Source organism: Cupressus sempervirens, chromosome 2 (assembly GCF_028749045.1).
Source record: "Cupressus sempervirens isolate cs-2001-9-10 chromosome 2, ASM2874904v1, whole genome shotgun sequence".
Classification (NCBI taxonomy): Eukaryota; Viridiplantae; Streptophyta; class Pinopsida; order Cupressales; family Cupressaceae; genus Cupressus; species Cupressus sempervirens.
In genome coordinates, this window is record NC_143119.1 from 145,124,677 (window position 1) to 145,148,619 (window position 23,943).

A 23,943-nucleotide genomic window follows, 5' to 3' on the forward strand; every position below is an offset into this window, starting at 1 on the left:
ATTTTTCTTCATTCTCAACGTTGTGATGGACGTAGTTACCCAATTTCTATGACTTTCTACAAGCATGGATGTACCCTTCAGGATCATAATAAGTTCATGGATCCATAGTTTACAAATAATATTCACTCTGCAATTTTTCTCCAATTTTATCATATGATTTGGTTGCAAATATTGTAAAATCACCAAAAGATAAAGTAGCAGGGAGAAAAGTTTGCTTCATTTGTTTCCCTCCAAAATGTTGCTTGCTAGATTCACACATTTGTCTCACAATCTCCAAGTAAGCAATCCTATCAAGTATTAAAACTGGCAATTTGTATAGCATACCCTCAAATTCAAATACTCTAAAACATGTAAAATAATCATATGAATACCAATCACCCCAATTGTTCTTGATCTTTTCCCCCAATCCATTATCCTTAAGTCTTAAAAATCTCTTTATGTCAGAGTTGATAGAGGAGAAGGCTTGATACCCAAACAAATTTAGGGGCTAGACAAACTAATCCTCAAAAATAAAGTAACAAGATGCACTATATCTGTAATCTCATATGGAAGTTTACATTTGAACTGGCTTTTCCTCCCCATTTTTTTCCCGCATATTCAGTTTCAAGTTTTTATGCCACAGATTTCTCAATTGACCATAATATAAAATCATGTGCATCAAAATCATTGAAATTAACAAAACAAGAATGAATATTCTCAACAACATACTTAGCATAGTCATAGGGACTAGGCTCCAACATTTGAACATCAGATGTCAATATTAAATGGTGGTCCATCTATCTTAGTCAATGGTTCCCTTGACAATCTTGTGTAGCATTAGCTTTCGTTGCATATAAGATATATCTGACATCTTGTACTCATTTTTTAATTTAGTAAATGGCAACCTCTTTGTGAGCCCGTCTATAAATTTGAATACCTCATTCAAGGAATTAATTGAAATTTCCACTAATTTCTCCCCTGCACTGTCATAGATACACCTATCATTAGCATTATACTTACTGATGATTACTTTCAACAACTTGACATTCACAAATACATTGAGCAATGTTAGTGTTTCCAAATCCATCTCTCATGGATGACAAATAGCCACTTTGTGATTTCTTCTAACATAATGGTATAAGAAAAGTTCAAAAACCCTCGTCCTTGTTCAGATGTCTCCAACTTCCCTATATTTATCTTCCAACTTATTGAGAGAAATAAATTTACTCCTTTTGGATATAGACCCGGCAAAATCCATTTGTTCAATAAGTCTGCGTTCAACTTTCTGAAAAGGACTTCATCTTTTGTTCTCTGCTTCTCGGTTTTTGCCCTTCTTTGCATTCTCTACTTTCCTCTTTGGTGTCGAGCTAGAACTTTTCATGCTTCTCTAAAAGTCCTTTCTGAATCAAATTAAAGCAAACTCTGTGCATTAACGTAAAACTTTACAGCTTTTATGAAATCCTTTAAATTTGAAATGCAGAATGATCACCCTTTTAATGCAATGCACCTTATGTGTTTGTGCATTTATTTCCCCGCATGAATCGATGTCATAAAGATTTTGACCGTTGTAATACAACACAAATTGTTAGCGATCATTTCCGGTCATTTCTTCCCCGATCCATTAAATATCTTCAAATATTTGATCCCTGCCACACCTAGCGATAAATACCTACATATCTTTGATCGCTATGTCTCATCCCCTGAATAGCGATCCATTTTACTTTCCACACTCATTGCTACAACAATAGCGATAACCCTATCACTTATTGCTATATAGGAAATCCCCTTTTTGCGACCTTTGATTGGTATTTTCGATATAAAGTATACCGATGACTGTAAAAAGTAAAACGCAACGCTATTTAGGGGATGAGACATGGAGATCAAAAATGTGTAAGTATTTTTCACTAAGAGTTGTTGCGATCAAATATTTGAAGATATTTTATGGATTGGGAAGTAATCACCAGAAATAACTATTAATAATCTGTGTTGTCTTACAACGATCAAAAATTTTATGACATCAATTCATGCGGGGAAATAAATGCACAACCACATAACGTGCATTGTACTAAAAGGGTGATCATTCTGCATTCCAAACTTAGAGAATTTCATAAAACCAATAAAGCTATCCATTACTAGACAAACTTTGCAGCAATTTGATTCAGCAAGGACTTTCAAAGAAGCGTGGAAAGTTCCAGCTTGACATGAAAGAGGAAGGCTAAGAAAGCAAAAAAGGGCGAAACCAAGAAAAAGCAGAGAACAGAAGATGAAGTTCCTCTCAGAAATTTGAATCAGGATTTGATTAAATAAATGGATTTTGTTGGGCTTAAATCCAGGAGTAAATTTGTTTCTCCTGATAAGTTCGAAGATAAATATAGTGAAATAGGAGACAGCTGAACAAGGACAAGCGGTTATGAATTTTTCTTATACCATTATATCAAAAGAAATCAAAAAGTGCCTATTTGACATCCATGGGAGATGAATTTGACAAAACCAACTCTGTTCGACGTATTTGTGAATGTCAAGTTGTTGAAAGTTATTATCAATAAATGTAATCTTGATAATAGGTGTATCTATGACAGTGCAAGGGAAAAATTTCAATTGATTTCTTTAAGGTCTTCAAATTGATAGACGGGCTCACAAAAAGGTTGTCATTTACTGAGTTTAAAAATAAGTACAAGATGTCAGATATATCTTATATGCAATAGAAGTTAATGCTAAATAAGACTGTGAGAAAACTATTGACTAAGGCAGATGGACCATTATTTAATATTAAAATGTTCAAGACATCAGTCTTGTGGGCAAGTGAGAGGAGTAAAAGTTTCAAACCTAACGAAATTGGACCCACAGTATTGGCATCTAATGTTTAAATGTTGAAGCCTAAGCACTATGACTATGTTGAGTATGTTGTTGACAATATTCATTCTTGTTTTGTTAGTTTCAATGATGTTGATTATCCTACTTTCAAACATTAATCTCTACTCAGACACATGATTTTATATTATAGTCAATTGAGAAATTTGTGGCATAAAAATTTGAAATTGAATGTGCAAGAAACAAATGGGGAGGAAAAATCAATTCAAATGTGGACTTCCATATGGAATTATAGATAGAATTCATCTTGTTACCTTACTTTTGAAAATTATTTTGTTCAGCCCCCATATACTTTGTATGGCTGTCAAGCCTTCTCCTCCATTAGCCCTAACATAAAGAGATTTTTAAACCTTAAGAATAATGGATTGGGGGAAAAGATCAAGCACAATTGGGTGACTAGTATTAATATCATTATTTACATGTTTCAGAGTATTTGAATTTGAGGGTATGTCATACAGACTGTTAGTTTTAGTACTTGATAGGATTTTTTACTTGGAGATTGTGAGGCAAATGTGTGAATCTAGCGAGCAACATTTTGGAAAGAAACAAAGGAAACAAATTTTTCTCCCTATCACTTTTATAGTTTGGTGATTTTACAATTTGTGCAACTAAATCATATGATAAAATTCGAGAAAAGTTGCAGACTAAATATCATATGTACACTATGGATCCATGGACTCATTATAATCCTGAAGGGTACATCCATGCTTGTAAGAAGTCACAAAAATTGGGTGACTATGTCCATCACAACATTGAGAATGAAAAAAAATTCAAGAATATGGAATAGCTAGAGATTCAACAAATGCTGCAAGAACAAAACAGGAAGCTGGAGGAGAGGAGGTAGCAAGAGTTGAAACAATTTAGAAATGATATAAGGAATCTGCCCAACTCCCCTATTATAGTGACTAGAACTTTAGACAAGCTAAAAATTCAAGAATTGGAATATGATGTCCAAGTCATTGACTGAGTGGATGCTAAGAAGCATGAAAGGATCTTTGAGTCTAACAAATTAGTGAGTGACGATGATTTTGTTAAATCAAAAGAATTTATTTCTTGTCTATACAATTACGAGGGCAAGATATTAAGACAAATTATTCAACATATCACTCTGGAAAATGAAAAGAAGTTGATAGCTAACCTGAAAGAGGATACCAAGAAAGAAGTGGAGAATATGACTCCAACAAGAGCGAGACAGTTGCTTAATGAAGCAAGAATCATGGTTTTACCTGGATGGGATCTGAGTACGTTGCACGTGCAAGGTAAAAAGGATGTAATTATTGGTTCCAGATTTGTAAAAGATGATAAGTCTATGCTATTACGGGCTCTCTATCCTCTACACAAAAGGCCTCAAATTATTGTTATTGATCAAGTCTTTGGGCACTTGATGACATTGAAAGTGTGGGTTAGACCCTAATGAATCAGCTACCATGCAAATGGGTATTTCCCTGTTTAATAAAGCACAGACAAGACAGGTGACATTTGAACGAGATAACAAGAAAGCAATGTATGACGGCTATTGAAAACAGGAAAGCCTCAAACTCAGCCTATGATTCAATCGCCTGACGATGCCTTGAAGATTGAGTTGAAGACACCACAGGAGGAGAATAAAAGCCTAAAAGATATATCTTTGGTCAGCAGGGAAATATCTAGCTCTATATTGAAAAATCGTTTCAAAACATTGTTGACCAAGTTAGGACAAGCTTGAAACTTATACAATGGATACAACCCCTTGGCTATCCAGCATAATAAAATATATAGAAAGCTTGTTAAAGAGAAGAATGAACTTGCAGAGGCTGAAGATATCTAAGAGGCAAATAAAATTGATCCAAGTTCATAATGTGTACTCCCAGGAATTTAAAAATAATTTTCAGTTATTTGAGAATCTAGTAGTAGAGCATGGAGTTCCAACTTGGCATAATGTAGATGGACAGACAATTGATTGGGAGATGTGGATAGGGATTTGTCGTGCGATGCAAGAACGGACCCTGCGAGCAACAAGGAATGATGATCGAGAGATGACAAAGACCAGCGAGCAAATTGAACAGATGATCAAGATGGAGATCAAGGCTCGTGAGGTGATCACTGATGTACACTTGTTGAATGATGACAAATATTAAGCACATATTCAGACATGCATTGATTCTCTGGAGGAACCAACATTAGATTCTTCTTGAGCGATTCATTATGTTTTGGAACCTTATTTTGATTAAGTCAGCATATAATTATTGGTTTATCAATTAGCCGATGTAGTTTATTTTGTAAACAAAAAGTCATGCCTTTTCAGATTGTAACCAATTTGTTGTCTATAAATATAAAGACTGAATTTCGAGAAAGGGCATCCATATATTTTCATATAGACATTTTTCAATAAAAAGGTCGATCTTGTCCATTTTGGATTGTGTTATCTATATGCACCAACAACACATGTATTTGTGTATAAGAATATCAACTTCAATACAAGGATTACATGTGCCCGTTTGATCTTTTGGTGAAATCATATTTGTCTCATTTATCTTGTTTAGATTAAATCTCAAGTTTACTTTGATTGACTGTTCAATTGATTGAATGCTGTAAGTTAATTTCAATTTTCAATATTTGTTAAACAGTAATTTTGTATTGATTGTTGTCTTATTGGGCTATACACGTGATTGATTGCATCACTACAACGCCAATGTTCCATCAGGTGTATTGTGTTATTTGTGTATATGCTTAAGATATTTATATTGTGAGTAGGTCCATTGTATGTTTGTGTGTTTTATTGAACAAGTACCTGACATTGCCTGAGCTACAAGTTTGAGCATGTCTTATCCCAGGTAGTGGCACAAGAGATAGTTTCACCGACTATTCATAATATAGCTAATATCATCCCTATATGCGCAAAGTATCTATGCTTACTATATTATCCCTTCGGTATGTGTAGGTAAGTCTGGATTTATATGCATTTGTGATAGAACAGTTATGTATTTGTACATTTAGAGTTTACACAATTGTCACAAAATAAGTTTTAAATTTATCCTTATTTAATTGTTTAGAGTTTAGTTTTATTCACTCTCTATGAATTCCACATAATTGGAATTGATTTCATGTAATTTTGGGAAGACCATAGTTGCTTACTTTATTTAAGCGATTTCAATTTTAAAGTCTTTTTGGCCTTTTGGCGGAAAAGTGACTTTTATTTGAGAAAAGAGTTCTTTTTCCTCACTTTTCACATATGATAAATTTGAGTTTCACATATAAATTAATTTGCTCATTGTGTTCGATTCATTTTTCAAACACATGTAAGTAGTGGCCGAAAAAGCCCATTATAAGCTCTCCAAGGTAACATTTGGCATGAAATGTATCAGCAATTTTGACCCCCAATTTCAAATTTCACATCATTGAGAGATAATTTGACTATAGTTTTTAATGTTTTAATGCAAAGTTGTGTTGTTCCAGTCTTTTATATTTTAATGCAAAGTTGTGTTTTTCCAATCCAATTGCATATTATTTTATTAAAACCTATAGTTATATATAAATATAATTACATTAGACACCTTAGATGCAATTAAGTGGGGTTTTTATTACACATTGCATATCATCAACATGCAAATCACTTTTTAAAACTCACTATCAATAAATTCCACGTCTCAAATGCACAAAGGTGGACTTTTTAAAATGTGAATGCATGTTGTAAATTAAAAACATGTAACTTAACATGTGTTATCAACCCTTTTAGCTATAAGGCTATACACTGGGGAATTTCAAATCTCCACGTTTTGCATACAAAGTGGATTCTAGGATATTAAAATCTTGTTTTCAGCTTGCTTATCACTCATTACAAGTTGTACTAATACCCTAAGCACCGGTTTTAGTTGTCATTAAATATGGATTTAATTTGGTCAATAAAGTTTGTATTCATATGCTTTTTAATCCTCTATTTTTCAATGCTTGGCAAGCAACAAATCTTGACTCCAAAATGCATTCATTTCAAGAAGATTGAGTGAAGATTCAAAGTCTATATAAGTCTCTTTGTTGCAATCTTTTGTAAATCCAAAAATCTCTTCGATTTGCTTCCGATTTTGCTCAAAGGTTTGAAGAGACTTATTCTCTTGTTTTTTGTGGAAGGATGTAAAATTTCTTGCGTATTAACAAGGCTTCGTTGGATATATTTTTATTCTTTTTTTGTTGCAAATCATTTCATTTCATTTTCATATTTGCACATGTTTTAAATTATGATATGCTATTTCTATCTTCCACCTCAATTTCACCTTGTTGCATATACAATCGAGAAAAAAAATCTCATTCTTTGAATGGATTTACCATGGGTATCAATTCCATCCCGCAACATGTTTTCGCACTCAAAACCCCCATTCTCATGCTTTACAAACACCTCCTTCATGACCATTATACAGCTACCACGTGACTTAAAATTCATGTTGGTGATTGCTCGTTGGCTCACTTATGATAAGAACATAAAATTTCAATATCAGTAAATGTCATGCCACTCATCTTTCACGCAATCTACACTCATAAAGCTTGTTGTCTACATATGCAATCACCTTCCAAAAACCCATTTTTGAGTTTTTCTACCATATAAGTATCCATTTTGAACTCAGACGCATACACTTTTTTGTTGTCCTAAAGTTTCCACCCATACTTCTTGTGTAAAAAATCTCAAAAAGTCACACTCGTGTCAACAAACATGCAACGATTCATCCCTTGAAGATGTTTTTTGGAATTTTCATCACACCATTACGGCCGCAAACATTCCTATGTTAGAGGAGATTGTACCAAGTAAAGGTAAAGAAAAGAAAAAGATGAAGTATGAGTATGATCAATACCACAATTCTATACCTCCTTCACAAGTTGTCTTATACTACAAGGATATCGAAGACATCAATATCTCACATGTAGATATTGATGACTTTCTAAGAACAATGGATACTACTGCCACAGATGACATGTTTTACATCAAGAAGGGCAACATACATCTAGTCTCCACTTTCCCCTTGGTTGCCCATGAACAAATGTTTGTACACACTTGCGCCAAAAATTTTGATCTTTCGTGAAGGACCATCCAAGAGAGAAATACTATCATTAGTCTAGACTCTTGAAAGAATGTTTTGAATTTCTCGTCCTCCATCGGTCACCAACATATCAAAGCAAAAGGCTTTGGATAGGTGGAATGATGATACTGCGTATTCCATCAAATACGTGAATGATAACTAGTTGATCAATAAGAGGCCCAATCTTGTTAGATGGTCAAAGAGAGTATGTCGCACAGATTTCAAAGAGGAGATCAAAGATCTCATCACACTTCTTAGCCACATCAAAGGCCTCGAAGGGTCTAAAGACCTTCAAACCTTGGATGTACAAATACATATTTTTGATTGCCAAAACCAAACAAAAGATCTTTTTGGGAGAGATGATCAGTGATGTCTTTTATCAGCATTTGTCCCAAGTCACTACTATTGACTCATTCTACATAAATTCCTACATGGTGTTTATAGTTGTTGCTCTCAATTCTTTTTTGGGGTTATATACCAAGGGAGACCAAATGCCAATGCTAGTCTGGGAATACTATGATCAATTGCTTTTGAGGTGCAGCCGGGTGCTTAATAAGAGGGTGCAGTATACCTTTGACGAGCATTATATGTGTTTATTTGGTATAGAATTCCCAAAGAAGTGTGTATCTGATGACGCATGGACCAAAGTAAATGGATAGTGTTGCTTGTTTTTATTACACTTCCCTAACTTCACATACATGTGAGTTGGGTAGTTCAAAGGCTAACCATACATACTCCCACAGTACCCCACAAATGAGATCATTCTGATGGAGTTAGCAAGGCAACTCATGGAAATGCAATTGTATTAGTTTAATTTGCATAGACCAGGGGTAGGGATTTCCTCATGAAATCCTTTGAAGATTGGAGGTTATTCGTTGTATATTGCACCTAGAGCAAAGAACGTGGAATTTGATCTCCAAAGGATCACTTTGCAGAAGTGCATGCCAAGTACTAAATATTGTAGTTGTGATAGAGATCTTTATTATGATTTTGCTATATATTGAAATTGGGACAATACCTCAGTATTGCGTCAAAAGATCAAGAAGATATTTATGATAATAATTATGTCATATTCTTTCCTATCATAAAGAAAGCACTATGTGGCATTCAACGTGTGCTAGGTATCACAATCTAAATATTTGACATTTTATTATATGAAGAGGCACATGACATGCGAAGAGTCATGCATTTGGAAATATGAAGACACTTGCTTTTGAAATTTCAATAGACCTTCAGTTGTAATATGAACAGTCTCTCAATTCAATATGTGTGTGTGTGTGTCTGATTGCTTTCTTTGATAATAATAAAGGAGATTTTTTTTTTTTTGTATGGTCAGGTTTTTCCCTTCAAGTTGAAGGGATTTCCAAACATAAGAAGTTGTGTCCTTGTGTACCTTTATTTATTGTTGTTTATCCTTATTTCTGGTTTGAACATTAACACCAAGCCCGAATCATAAAATGAGAAGGCAATTTATACATATTCATCGTCTAGAGGACATTTGGATCGAATTGTGCACAGAGGTGAATATTTGACGAATGAACTACTTTCGGTTGACCATCAAGAAAACCGTCGACTTCAACCTTGCAGACATCCATATTGCGGTTGAAGATGATGATCATATTCTTGACCCCGATTACACGAAACATCATGTGGAGAACTTGTCCATTCTACCTCAGATATGGTCAACCAAGGAGAGTACTTTAATCTGCGATTCTTTCCAGTGTAACACAAGTACTGGGCTACATTGGGACGTCGGGATGAGTTTCTGGGACAAAGGGGAAAAGGTCCTCATATTTGGGACTGCAAGGGGACGGCCAAGGGATGACAACAAGGGGAGGACAAACCATGGAGGGGTGTTGTATAGAATAAATATAAAACATCAAATGCTAATTACGAAATGATGTTTTAGTAGAACATACCAAATTAAAATACTTGAACATAGAAAAATTGCAACATAAACTAGAACCATTGAACATTCAACATGGTAACGTACTAAATACCCAATATTAACATTCAAAAATCAAAATTCAAATAGAAATTCAAGTACCCATCTCAAAGACAGCATGGTTGCAAAATGGCGGAGGTGGGTATACTTGGGTACTCAAGTACTTGGTGCGGGGATCTCTCGAGGACGGGTACTTCAAGGTTTGGGAGCGAGGTGCGAGTCCCTGCGTTACACTGAACATTTACAATCCATTCTTGCTAATACAAACATCTGGTCAAAGCAAAGGGGCCTTAAATGCATAAAAATCAAGCCAAGGAAGGGCTTTGACTCTGCTGGGCCAATTTATGGTTTCAGCTCCGAAATGTAGTTATTTTTCCTTCATGATTGGTGCTTCAATTCATTGTTACAACTCGTCGTACATGCTCCTCGTGGTGTGTTGTTGATGTTTACGTTCTATCGTTCGCATGTGTACAAATGTGGAGTTGTTTGGCATGGTGAGTGAATAGGCTCCTCACTTCTCTCTAGAGTCTTGTTCATTGTTGAACACATGGAGAACATATCGGTTCCTTTTTCAATGTCTATGTCAGGTGCATGATATTAAGCCTCACTCGTTCTAAGTACTCAACGCAACTATGACTCAATGAATGGGTGTAGTGAGTTACAAACTGAATGTCAGTTGACGTGGTGACTATTATTCCATGTACTAGGTGGCAGCGGCAAACCATTCCTATACAAAGAATAAGACATAAAATTGCTATAATGGGTATTTGTATGTTCTTGCAGGAATAAATCAATTATGTTGTATATCATTACAAAACAGTCTACCAATGTTGTGCATATTCTTTTTGAAACCTTCGAATCAGAATTTGGTTGGTAAGCGTCATGATACTCTGTCAAAGAAAGTTTTGCATCTTTGTAGAAAAGTTGTTTAAAAGGTATTGACAGTTGTGATGAGAATAAAATGAACAGACTTCAAAGTCAGTTGTTTTAGCAAATATCTATGCAAACAAAGCAATTTTTTTTGGTACCAAATTATCATAGCGTAGTTGTGTGTTTTTAGATATTTGAAAACAATGGACACAAAAGTCATTATTTTTTAAATAAACAGCAAGAAGTGATAATGTGCGATTAGCGTTACTATGCGTACAAGATTGATTATGGAGAAAAATGATAGCCTTTCAAAGAGATGGAAGCAGTGTAATGGTTTTTTGTCTTCGGAGTGTGTCACCAAAAAATTATGTGTGAAGGAATTCAGAGTGGTGTGAGCAATGTTCTTTGCTGAAGTTATTCAAAGAAACAGTTATGCGACAAAAGCAAAAACCATATTTATGACCACTGAGATGGTGTGTGCAAATTAAATCAATACCAATTTACCTCAGCAGTGGATTGATGCACAAACTCAGTCTCAAACCCTTATACTTCAACAAGGGCACAAAAAATTCAGAACTCAAAAAAGCCACAAAGGCAACAAAAGAAAATAATATTCAATTGGATAATCGGATGTCTTTCCCATCAAATGGCCTCATATTTATAATCTCCAAATGGCACTAGTTTCCCATTAAATATTATTTATTAATTGATTTTGGCTCCAAAAATGACCTTTTCCACCATAACATAATATTCTGATACACAATGCCACTGACTAGTGTGCACACGATTTAAAACTTTTCATCCCAGTTCCAACGAGCTAAGATACTGAGGTGACCAACAAAAATAGCAAGCTCAACATATTTAGATGAATAATAATAATAATTCACCCATCTTGCAGAAACAACTAAAGAAGCATCCGAATCAAAATCTAACAGCACTAGAGTAATCGTGATGAAGAAAGACGATGAGTGAGCCTGATGAGGTGACTTACTTTAAATAAACGCTCCCTCCAAGATTCTTGGAACCCAAACCAAAATCTCGAAAAAAAAATTGAGAGCATCAATAAACTCCTCTAACTAAACTAAGCTCATCGAAACCAACAGTTTGACTTATTATAAATAGTAAGTCTCTCAAACATAGCCAAACGCACCATAGGTTGTTGGAAAGCCTATAACCCCACAACTAAGACCCTCAAATCCCATTATCAGCTCATGAGGGTCATGATGGTGAACTAACAAAGCCAACTACAAAAACCTACCAAAACTAGGGACATTATAGTCCTCCATCCCTAAGATTGTTTGTCCCCAAGCAATGCCGGAACAAAATGAACATCATATTCCACCTGGGTCCTAAGAGTAGAGCTGTGTACTACTGTGTACAAGCAACTCCTGTAGCATTAGCACCCGAATAACCGTTATCAATGACAGAATCATTTGGAAACCTCTGGTAACAACTCATCGGAACTCAATCCAACTGAAATACCAACTCTGTCAACATCTGAATTCCTATCAAATTGACACTCACACCCAACTACACTATGGAGATGACAACGACCATAAGTACGTGAATCATTATCACCAACTCCAACCTCTGATAAACTGCTCTGGGTGTGTAGATACTACAAGTGGTCTAACTCGCAGTTGTTGATCCCATCTGCAAAAACTAGTGCTAACCCATCCCATGATGACTAGTATGAAATTGAAGCCAAACCACACCGATGTGAAACCAAATCCTCTAGCTGTGGGTCAAAAGAAAAATAATGAGAACCCCCCATTGTATAATGTCAGTAGAAAGCCCCAATCTCTGTCAATGGCTCATCAATACCAAACCGAGTATTAGGCGACGGGTCCAATCTCTGCCTCTGCACAACCACTAGTTGAGCAGGATCCTGGGCAACCCTCTCAGCAAACCAAACTACAAAATCCTGTTGGGAAACATTGTAGTCAAGGTCTCTAAAATCTTCCACGCTAATCATCATGTAACACAAGAGCCCCGGATGAGAATACCCTCATACACTATATAAATCCTCCCATAATCCAAACTCTCCAAAAGATATTTCATTAAAGACTAAGCAATAGAAATTATATATGGAAGCATCAACCAACTCCCCTGCGACTCACAACTGATCCCTCTGAAAATGTGGCACAGTGAACTGTCCAATGCTACAAGCTATATGAAATGAAGAAATAGATTCACTTCCGGCAGAAGGAAGCAAATCACCATGAGAGCTCGTCTCCTAGATAGATGCAACTGCCACATTATCACGTATCTCATCCCCAACTGTAGAAGCAAGCTCATCACCAACCAATTGAGTACACTGAAGAGAATCAACAGTCACCCCCAGCTCTTGAGTGAGCTCAGACACCTCCTCCTCTTTCCCTTAAAACGTCTCATAACAGGTACTTCCCAACTCAAGAAGGTAATCCTGTCAACAACTAACTGAGAGTAACTATGTTTCAAGATCCTAACAACCTCTCGAAGTGCATCAACCTCTACTAGGGAAAGACTACTATCACCGTGCTCATCTAACATAGGAGCACCCCCAACCAAACATAGCTAGCATCTGACAAATAGCATCATAATGCTCAAGAGTTGAAGAAATGTCATTTTCACTCACCTTTAGCTGACTAGTCACATGATGCCTCTGTAACCCTTGCCTCATATGCAAGCTCTCTGTCTCACTAATTGCACTATAATAGGAAACCGAATCAAAATTGTCAACCACAAGATTCCTCGCTGCATGTGTGCCACTAACCTTGTATAGATCTATAATCAAGGTACAACTACTTGGTACCTCAACCAATAACTCCTCTGAAGAAGTAGAAGCCCTCGTTGTATCGCACTTCATGCATGACTTTACTTCCTCCTAAACAAAAAGTCCCTATAAATCCTAATCCTAGGACCCATAAAAAACCTTGTCAAAGTCATCACCCAATAACTGGCAAGGGGTATCATACCTAGTGCAGCTCATAGAATCATAAAATGGATAATCAAATGTGACCATACTATCTGCATCCACAAATTCTAATAAAGCCTCAATTACTAACACCTGACTCTGCACAAATGACTCGACGTTAGACTGTGAATCAATAATGACAGAGTATGAATCCACATCTACTGACTCCACTGTAACACCCAAATCACCAACATGACAGCTGAGTGATTTCATACAAGTATTGATCCCACCTGAGGACACAGCTGCTTCCTATACTAGAGCGACACTAAAGCGACACTACGATAACTCACATACAAACCTCCAATAATAATCCCCTCCTAGAGAGAGCCTGAAGTATCAATGGTAACAACTGCATCAACTATCTCTGCAATAACTACAGTAGCAACTCTAGGAGTCTCAACCTGTTGAAGCTCAATACCGCGATCCTCTGTAGCCAATGACACAACCACATGTCCCCATGAAATAAGTCTATCATCCACACTGTGGATAGGACTAAGAGGTGTCATACTAAATATTGGTGCATCTACATCATGGACACCTGTCAGATAAAGCTCAAGCCTCGTTCTCATCGACCTTCTAAAGGTAGAAACCATATACCTTGTTGCCCTGTCAACTACCCCCGGATCTAATAGTCTCTCTGCCAACCTCTGTTGATGAAGACCAAGTCTTTCTATACTCTCTCTCAAGGCATTTATTTTCCTGCTATCTTCCTCAATAGTCCGCCAACTCCCGGAACTACTAGTACTCCTATATCTCTCCATAGCTGGGAAAACCTAGAGTGTTGGCCACTCCTAAAACAAAAGATCTGAAATAATAATAATAAATTCCCTAACCCAAAGAATAGTAGGAAACCGCTCTGATACCACTATTAAAACCGTGATCGGATATAGCTTAAACAAACTTCAATTTCCTTTGCTAATCAACAATTTAGCATTTCGTCAAACACTTGGCATGCATTTTATTTCAGTTTGATAATGATATCCTGAAATAATTGTAAATGAATTCTCAATTTGATATTAAGACAACATTGGAATGTGAATGTGAATCGGCAATTGCTTTTAAAATGTTGTAACCTTGAGATAATAACCAATTTACAATTTTGGAAAAAACAACCAATGCTGAAACAGTATTGAATTTATAAAGCAAAGAACTCGTAGTTTCCAGCCAATGTCGATTTATAACAACACGCATAAATGTCTGATCTGATAGTTTCTATTCCAGCTCTGAATTATGGTTGATACATGCCCAAATCAGAGACATAAATCCTCCACACCAACCTGCCCTGTACAAGGGATTTAACCGCCCAGGATTTCAATTCTTAGATGCCCGTTTGCTGCTCATTACGTATGCCTAGCAGCAGGGTTTTCAACACCAATCTGCTGGAAGATTTTGGCATCTAGAATGTAGATAAACGATTCTAATTAGCAAACCAAACACCACTGATTAACAAAGCAAAGTCACGCCCAGCAGATGTAGGGAAAAGCTTTGCAGATACACTGAAATACATATTTCAATATGCAGAATTTGAACCTCCTTGTGACACATAAATCCACCATAAATTCTCACAACAACTTCCCAACTAATAAATGCAAGGTTTGAATAACTTCAGAACACAGTAGTCTTCCTAGCCACAGAAGAAATAATAATGGAAGACAACAGTAAGTCTCAGAATTTAATCTGCATTACCTCAGCTATGGATTAAAGGCACAATCCAACTTCAAACCCTTATAACTCAGTAAGGGACTTGAAAACTCAGAAACACTTCACAGGCAACAAAGAAAATAATCAGTCAGATAATCAGATGCCTTTCCCATCAAATGGCCTCATATTTATAATCTCCACATGGAACAAGTTTCCTAAATGAACTTCACTTAAAAAGATCCCTCCGCACAACATTAAAATTTAATAAAGTGTGATTATAATATAATTTATTAATTGCTTTTAGCTCCAAAACTGGTCATTTTCTACCATACATAATATTCTGATACACAAGGCAATTGTCTCTTGTGCCTACGATTTAAAACTTTTCATCCTGGTTCCTGCATCACATTCCTTAAGGACTTGCAGTCACGCATTGCATTCTTTCCCTCAAATTCAGATCGGATCTAACCCTGTCCAATATCCTTATTAAGAAGCATCAAATCATCCAAATAAATCAACCTGCACTGCTAAAAATCTACTAACTCTTATCAATACTTGGCAGATTAATGTCTCTATAATCAAGACATAGGTGCAATGATCCTCCCTTCAAGCACTTAACTGATACTGAGGCACAATGAAATCTGGAGGGCTGCATGTTGTTGAGAAAAATTCTTCCTAAGGGAGGCTGAAGTTGTTGTTCCGCCTTAGTCAAATAGAGAGGGTCTTTCACTTCTGGAATGATGAACTATAGTAGAACTCCCAAAGGAATTCGCAAATATAAAATAAACCAAGTTGCATACCAAAAACATTCTACATGCTGTTCATAAATACCCCATGGAGGAAAACTTTGGAGGTGCACAACAAGTGTCGAAACGGCAAAAACACCTACGATCAAAATTAAAGATAGGCCCGAGGTATACATAAAGCAATCAAAATCCCAAATACAATTTTTTATTTTATTAATTTGGGCAGCCATATTTTAATTTTTACTTTATAGACAATAGGCCTAGAGGCCAATGATTGAGAAGATTAATTTTAAGACCCATCTCAATTGGGCACCAAGGGTAAGAGATGGGTAGGTACCCTTGGTTTAGCCCTTACAGATTTACACTTAATCATTTCTATATCCCGCTTTAGTTCCATTATGTCTATACTCTTGAGCAGTCCTTTGTATAATTTCCTGAAAATCAAAACTTGGCTAAGATCAAGTTGTTAGAAGATTAAAAGAAACATATAACCCATTTTCTAAGAATATAACTCTTTCGTCGGAATTCTAAATACTGAAAATCATAATTAAATGTAGCGAAATATTAGATATAACAGAAACAATATCATAATTTTTTCTCAACATGCTATCTATTATTATGAACATTCCCAACTTTGGTGTAGGCAATATTCATTAGTTTTATGCTTTAGGTCTATATCTTATTAGGGTCCGAAAAGAAGCATCCATATTTTACTTCCTAATATCATTACCTTGGATACAAAGATACACATTTTATGGATTAATTAATGAACAATCCATCAGCTCCTAAGTTTGCTAAACCATCAGCCTCTGTGTTGCCTTCTCGGTAAATATGTTTGCGTGTGAACTCCTCAAAAGCCTTTAGCAGATCTAGGGCTACATCTAAATAAGATTGGATTCTCCAATTAGGAGTTTTCCCAACTCATAAAGCATCAATGATGATTTGTGAATCACCTTCAATTTCTAAATTGGTTATATTCTAAGATTTGATTAGTTTTAAACCTTCAATTAATGCAAGAATTTCTGCCGTATTATTGGTAATATCAAAAACTGGCCTAGCTAACTTATTTATTACTAAGCTGTTATGATCATGCATGACGCTCCAATACCAGATTTCCTCTAGATGCACCATCAAAGTTTAGTTTGCACCACCCTGCTTTAGGAGGAGCCATTTACATTTTTCTGTCAAATTTTTACTAATGCGTCCTCCTTGGCTGAATTGAGCAGTAATGATCAATCCAGACCATTTTTTACGAATGATACCATCCATCAAATAAAAAACACCCTCATAGTGATTTTGATTACAGAGTGTTGTTTAAAATTTCAACAATGCTAGCTTCCATCTTATGAATGATACCATCCATCAAATAAAAAGCACCCTCATAGTGATTTTGATTACAGAGTGTTGTTTAAAATTTCAACAATGCTAGCTTCCATCTTACGAATGATACCATCCATCAAATAAAAAACACCCTCATAGTGATTTTGATTATAGAGTGTTGTTTAAAATTTCAACAATGCTAGCTTCCATCTTATTAGATAGTGATTCTATTGTCATTTCTTTGTCTTGGAATATATGTTGGTTTCTTTCTTTCCATATTTATTAATGAAAATAATCAATTAAAGAACCTTTTACTATATTCATTATATTCTGGGACCAATGAATTAATTAATTTAGTCAATTTATTCCATTAAAAATTTGGGGACATCACATTGTTAAATACAATGGTGACATAGATGCCAATGACGATATAGTAGCAAAGTTGGTCATGGATGAAAATGTTCCAAATTTTTGGTGTACTCCTTGAGCAATTCGTTCTTTGAGCTTAATGCTTTGTGTGTGTTAATGTTGATGTAGCTTCATTCGGATAAAACTCATGAAGATATATTTTTTATATAGTTTGTGTATATATCAGATATATACTTCACCCATTTAATATATATATTAGATATTGTGTGTGTGTGTGTGTGTGTGTATTCAAGTTATTATCATATGATAAATCATAGTAATAAGGAAATATTATTGATAACTAATAAAAATTAAAGAGACGGGTCTCTACGGAGACATGCCTCTTAATATGATATACATATGCATTGACAAGGTAACTTGGAAAACACAGAAAAATAAATAAGTGCTATTACAAGTTACAGCTAAGCTAAACAATCCTATTCTTAACATGGTATCAGAACAGATTCAAAACTCTGGGAATCTGAATGTTTTTGTTTTCTGATAAATTCCTTTGAATATTAGAAGATTGAAGTTCCCAACGTTATAAGGAAGACACTAAAAGAAATATCCACAGAGAGTACTGTAACTATCGGAAGATCTGAGTCATAAATCAAAACACAATTCTGAAATAAGAATATTGCAGTCAGCAAAAATTTGCAAGTTGGGAATAAATTTTTCATCCGCAAATGACAAACACTGCCACTCTCTTTCATAGACTAAGAAATGTGTGGTCAGGTAGGGTAATTATGTGCATACATATCATCACCATTGGCGGATGTTAATGGAACAGTTGTGTTGTGCACAACTATAAGCTCTTTTTCTTATAGAAGCTTTAAAAGGGTGTCGGAGTTCAGGCACTTGTTTCAGTGCCCAAGACTGGATGTTACTCTATGTTTCCAGATAATGATTTTCTGAACATTGTCATGAAACCAGAAGATGGAGCAGATTTGTTAAAGTTAGCTTCTTTGATTTCAGCTCTCGTTGTTAAAATACAATCGGGTCTGACTGCTCTAGGCATAAAAACTGCACCTTCCATGGTGTCTTTAATTTCTTGAGAGCCATATCCACCAAGCCCGAGCATCATGAAGCCCAATGTTACTGCCCCTCGTGTTAGTATTTTTGCAGCAATGCTTCAGAGTACAATAGAAGGAGACAATGAAGCTACCCTCACTGGCACATCGATGTAATGCCCTCATGCAGTCGGTTTGGCAGTTCTGATGAAAGTTGTTCATAGTGACTGAGTCCTGCAACTACGAAATCTGTAATCTTCCAAAAGTTTTTATTTAGTTATTTGGTTATGGGCATCACCATGGGAAAGCCTATAGGAAGAGGATGTCAAATGGTTCAACAATCACAGAAAGGGAAGGCAAAGAAAGCCTATGATGTTCTCTACTCAGACTAATGGGATCAAACCTTTGAACTACCGAAATTTTATCTTGGAATCACATTATCTTAGTTACTGCACATTGAGTCATGGGTGATTCATATGATTGAATTTTTCATTGATGTCATAAAGATCGAGCTCTGTTTTTGAAAAGCCAATATCAAGAAAATCAACAGTCAGAGTTTGAAGACATATAATTTCCATAACAAATGAACTTTGTGTATATATGAGATATATACTTCACTCATTTAATATATATATTAGATATTGTGTGTGGGTGTGTATAAGTTATTATCGTATGATTCATATGATTAATCATGATGATAAGCAAATGTCATTGATAACTAATAAAAAATAAAGAGACATGTCTCTACGGAGACATGCCTCTTAATATGATATACATATCCATGACAAGGTAACTTGAAAAACACAGACTTGAAGTACAAGTTACAGCTAAGATGAACAATCCTATTCTTAACAGTGTGGGTGTGCTTGCATATTTCATAGACAGATTTAAAAGTGTCTTTCTCGAATTTCAGCTTTTTTAAGTATGTTTCGATTATTTCAGCTATTCTTAGATTATTTAAAATTTAACAATTCAAATAGTATTTTTTTCTATATTATTATATTCCTCATCTACTTGACATGTGCTAAATCCCAAACTTCTTGACCATACCTAAAACCATATAGCCATGTCGTCAAAACATAAAAGAAAGTTCATAATCATCCTTGTCTGTGTACATACATTGAGAAGATGTATTGCTGTGCTTGATGGATCCCCTTGTGACCATTACTATTGCTCTAATTTCCAAAGTGAATAGTAGAAGAAATGATCACTAGAGAAAAAGGATATGAAAAAATCACTTGGCCTTCCGCACAACTAAAAATACCTCAAAAATAGAGATGTTTCTATATTATTCTAAAGAAGAATCTATTTACTTCAATAAAATAAAATAAATAAAAAATTGCTACATATCAGCAATCCCGTCCTAGTGACAATTGTAGAAAAATATAGGATTACAAGGGATTGCTGCACCAAAAAGTTTTCCAATATGGAAGCCTTCGGATGCATACCCATAGAAGTATTAGCACCCCCCTCTTCTCAACTACTAACATCATTCAAACGTCCCTATATCAAACATCCCTATATTATTTTCAAGTGCCCTTGTCTTGAGATTGTTAGTGTGGTTCAAGCAAGAACTCAAAAAACGGATAACCCTCCTTTAACCAAATCATTGAAGGTAAAAATTATTAAAGCACCCAAAATAATATCTAAATAATATTGCACTGTGAAGGCTCCAATCACTTGAAAAGTAAATATGGTGGGCTGGTGATAATTATGGGACAAATTAGGTTTTCAAGGCATTTGAATCCCCAAAATCATTTCCAATCTAAAAGAAACATTTTGAGGTTCAAACCCCTGAATATATTTCTTAGGATCCTCCATTTTGTTACTGGCATAAGTTGCTTGTGTTCTCTATGCATCCCAAAGTTTTTGTTTATTACCATTAATCATAGACTAAGTGACCACAAAGAGCATTCTGATTCCAGTAGATTTCAACATTGATCTCATCCTCGTTTCTGATTCTAGTAGATTTCAACCTTGATCTCATCCTCATATGTTCCCTCATATAAGGTTCTCCATTCATCAAGGTAATTTCAACAAGATATTCAAGTTGGGTGTCGCCTAAACAGTTTATATTAGATAAGCATATTGATATTCAAGTTGGGTGTCGCCTAAACAGTTTATGTTAGATGAGCATATTGATAAGAACCACATGACATGATTAAAAGGTTGAGATGAATGATGTCTATAATTAGAGAGTTTTCACTACCCCAAAATTTTGGGTAATGTAAGAATTAGGTTTCAAGAATCCTGCTGTTTATATAGAATTTGTTTATAACTGCAATAGTTTAAAGATATTAAAGAACAAATCATACTTTTATGTACTATAAAAAATTGTACAATCATTATATGAACAACAATACAGGATATCAAAAAGGGATAAAACTAGAGGAACAAAAAAATGCACTAATAGAAAATTTAAATTTTAGACTGAAAGAAAAGAAAAAGAGAAGGCATGAAGAGGACAAACCAACCCAAAAAATGACAAGGGAATCAAATCATAACTATTTTCCTTTGTCTATTATTATTTGAATGTAAGTCTGCACTCAAAAAAATGACTCCTCTATCCGCAAAATGTGTGACAATATCCTCTAGCTGCTATCTTTTTGTAATTTCCATATGCAAGACAAGAAAACAACAATGTGACAAATGAACTGAAAAATAGCAAAATAGAAAGAAGATTAACTAACTTGGATTGTCTATTATAGTTCCATTGAGTGTGAAGTTTAAACTTAAAAGAATTTCCCATCTATCTGGAAGAGGTTGTGAGCATAAATAAAAACCCCTTCCTTTACCCGATTAATATACACTGTCAAGCTTGAACAACCGATCAACTTCAAAACTACTCCTGTGTACCCTAAATATAATATAAGAATTTAAGCAAACAGTAAATCAAACATACATTTAAACATATGATCCTTGTGAACATACAACAGTACATCAAGCACATGCCTCCTTTGTAATGCCTACTTACCAAATTGGGCAGAATATTATATGCCTCCATAGCTAACACAGATGCTTTCTGTCACATCAAAAGAAAAAACATGTCAATTATTAAAATTCAGTTTCCTCGACAACTCAAAAAATTATATAATCTAAGATATAGAAGAACAGAAATGCAAAACCCATAAAAGAAATATTAAATAGATATTTGTTTATCAAAATTACAAAATCGTTCTATACAACCAAATAATATTAAAGATATAACTTAAACGTTAACACCATTTCCCATTCTTAAGGATTCTCAATCATACAAGAATTAGAACACAAAAAACAAAAACAAAATATAATACATTGAAAAAAGAGTACGAGCCTATTATTGCAGAACACAATATGATATCTGCATTTTTTTAAAGATAAAAAGCAATGACAAGGAGATCACAAACATTCAGCAAGTTTGATAAGCCAACTGTGTGTGACCATGAATGACAAGGAAATTATACAAAAATAAATAAAATTGGCCAATTTTTAATAGAAATTGCTCACTCAATCATTGTCGTGTAATAGGTTGCAATGTAAACTTATTACTTAGGTAAAGCATGAAAGCAACAGGAAAGCAGTTTTCCTCTACCATTCAGATCATAGTTCCAAAAATCGCCATGAAATCACCGAAATCGCTGAAATCGCGATAAGATTCATGGCTCACGATTTTTTTGGAATCGGAAATCGCTGGTGGCGATTTTTTCCTATGAATCGCCAAAATCGGCGATTCATGGCAAAAATCGCCAAAATCGCCATCGTGAATCTCCAGAAATCGGCCGCGGCAGCAAGGATAGAAAGTTCAATTTTAAAAAGAAAACACATGTTTTATTTGCTTTCTAAGTTGACTTTCCTCTTTGTTATAACCCTAAAGAGCCTTCTATTTGCTTAGTATGAGTAGAAGAGAGGAAGAGTGAGAGAGAAGACGAGAAAAGAGAATCCATAGGTTTCCAACTGGCAAGAAGGAAGAGCACCAAAGAGATCAGAAGTCCATCTGGGGAGGCCATAAATTGCATTGGGAGCATTAAGGAGTCAATATCAACACTCCTCAACTCATTTGCAAGAGGTAAGTGTTGGTTTTTTTTTTGCATGTTAGTGTAGTATGCATTTTTTGTTAAATTTTTTTAGTGTTCATTTGCAAATCTTGAAAGTTTTTTATTTTTACTAAATTGCAAACTAAGGTTTGTTGTTTTGTAGTTTTTGTTTATTAGTTGCAAACTTTGATTTTTTACATGAATTTTTTTATTGTAGCAGCCCTTTGCTTTCATTTTCCAATTTCCACAATGGGTAAAAAAGATGAATGCTGGAAATATAATGAAGAGTTTCCTGGGAGAACCAAATATCAAACAAAATGTATATTTTGCAAAAAAAAAAAAAAATTCGGGAGGTATCTATAGATTGAAATACCACATTGCTGGCATACCTGGCCATGATGTCACAGTTTGCACTCATCAAACCGCTGAGGCAAAACGCTCTTGTTTAGTGGCATTAGAAAAAATTGCACAAGACAAGTTGACTAAGAAAATGCAACTTCAAGGGTTAAGAGGTATTGGCTCCCGTGCTCCCACATCCGCAACCGCATCTACATCTGCAAGTGCATCTGCATCAGCTTCCGCATCCATAGGTTGTGTTGGAGAGGGTTCTTCTAGGCCTCCTTTTCATCCTAGTGCTAGTGCTCATGTGAGTGTTAGTGGTAGTCGGTCTCATACTGAGACAGAGTCCAACACTAACCTATTGTGGCCTAGAGTGCGGAAAAACAGAATGGATAGTTACTTTGTGCCCCGCACTACTCCTGGCTCCCAACCCACGCTTGAGGGCATGGGTTTGAACAAGGAGATTCATGATGCTGCCAGAAAAGAGATTTGCAAATTCTGGTACTTTTGCAACATTCCATTTATTGCAGCCAGGTAATTGATTCTTTTTTCTTTGTTATCTTCAAAGTTAAAGTTAAAAGTAAAAGTAAAACTTTAATTATATCTACTTGTTTTATGATTTTAGTTTTTGACATCTAAATTTCTAATCAATATCATTATCTATTTGTGACAGGACTCCTTATTAGCAGAACATGATAGATGCAGTTACCATTTGTGGTCCAGGGTTTAAAGCCCCAATTGAGGCTGAGTTGAGTGGATACCTCCTGGAGGAAATCGTTGAGGATATGAGGCATGAGCTT

The 23,943-nt window shown here is 35.2% G+C and overlaps 1 protein-coding gene across 6 annotated transcripts in view; it reads right to left on the reverse strand.

Moving 5' to 3' along the window:
• Nucleotides 1-23,943, reverse strand: part of LIG6 (DNA LIGASE 6) — a 332,994-nt gene that overhangs the window by 233,873 nt on the left and 75,178 nt on the right. For all 6 annotated transcript variants that reach the window (XR_016359818.1, XR_016359817.1, XM_089812972.1 and 3 more), the window contains one exon: nt 21,766-21,813. Coding sequence is in view for 4 of the 6 variants with exons in the window: in XM_089812972.1 (XP_089669098.1) it covers nt 21,766-21,813 (48 nt within the window). In the remaining 2 variants the exon portion in view is untranslated. The remainder of the gene's footprint in view (nt 1-21,765; nt 21,814-23,943) is intronic.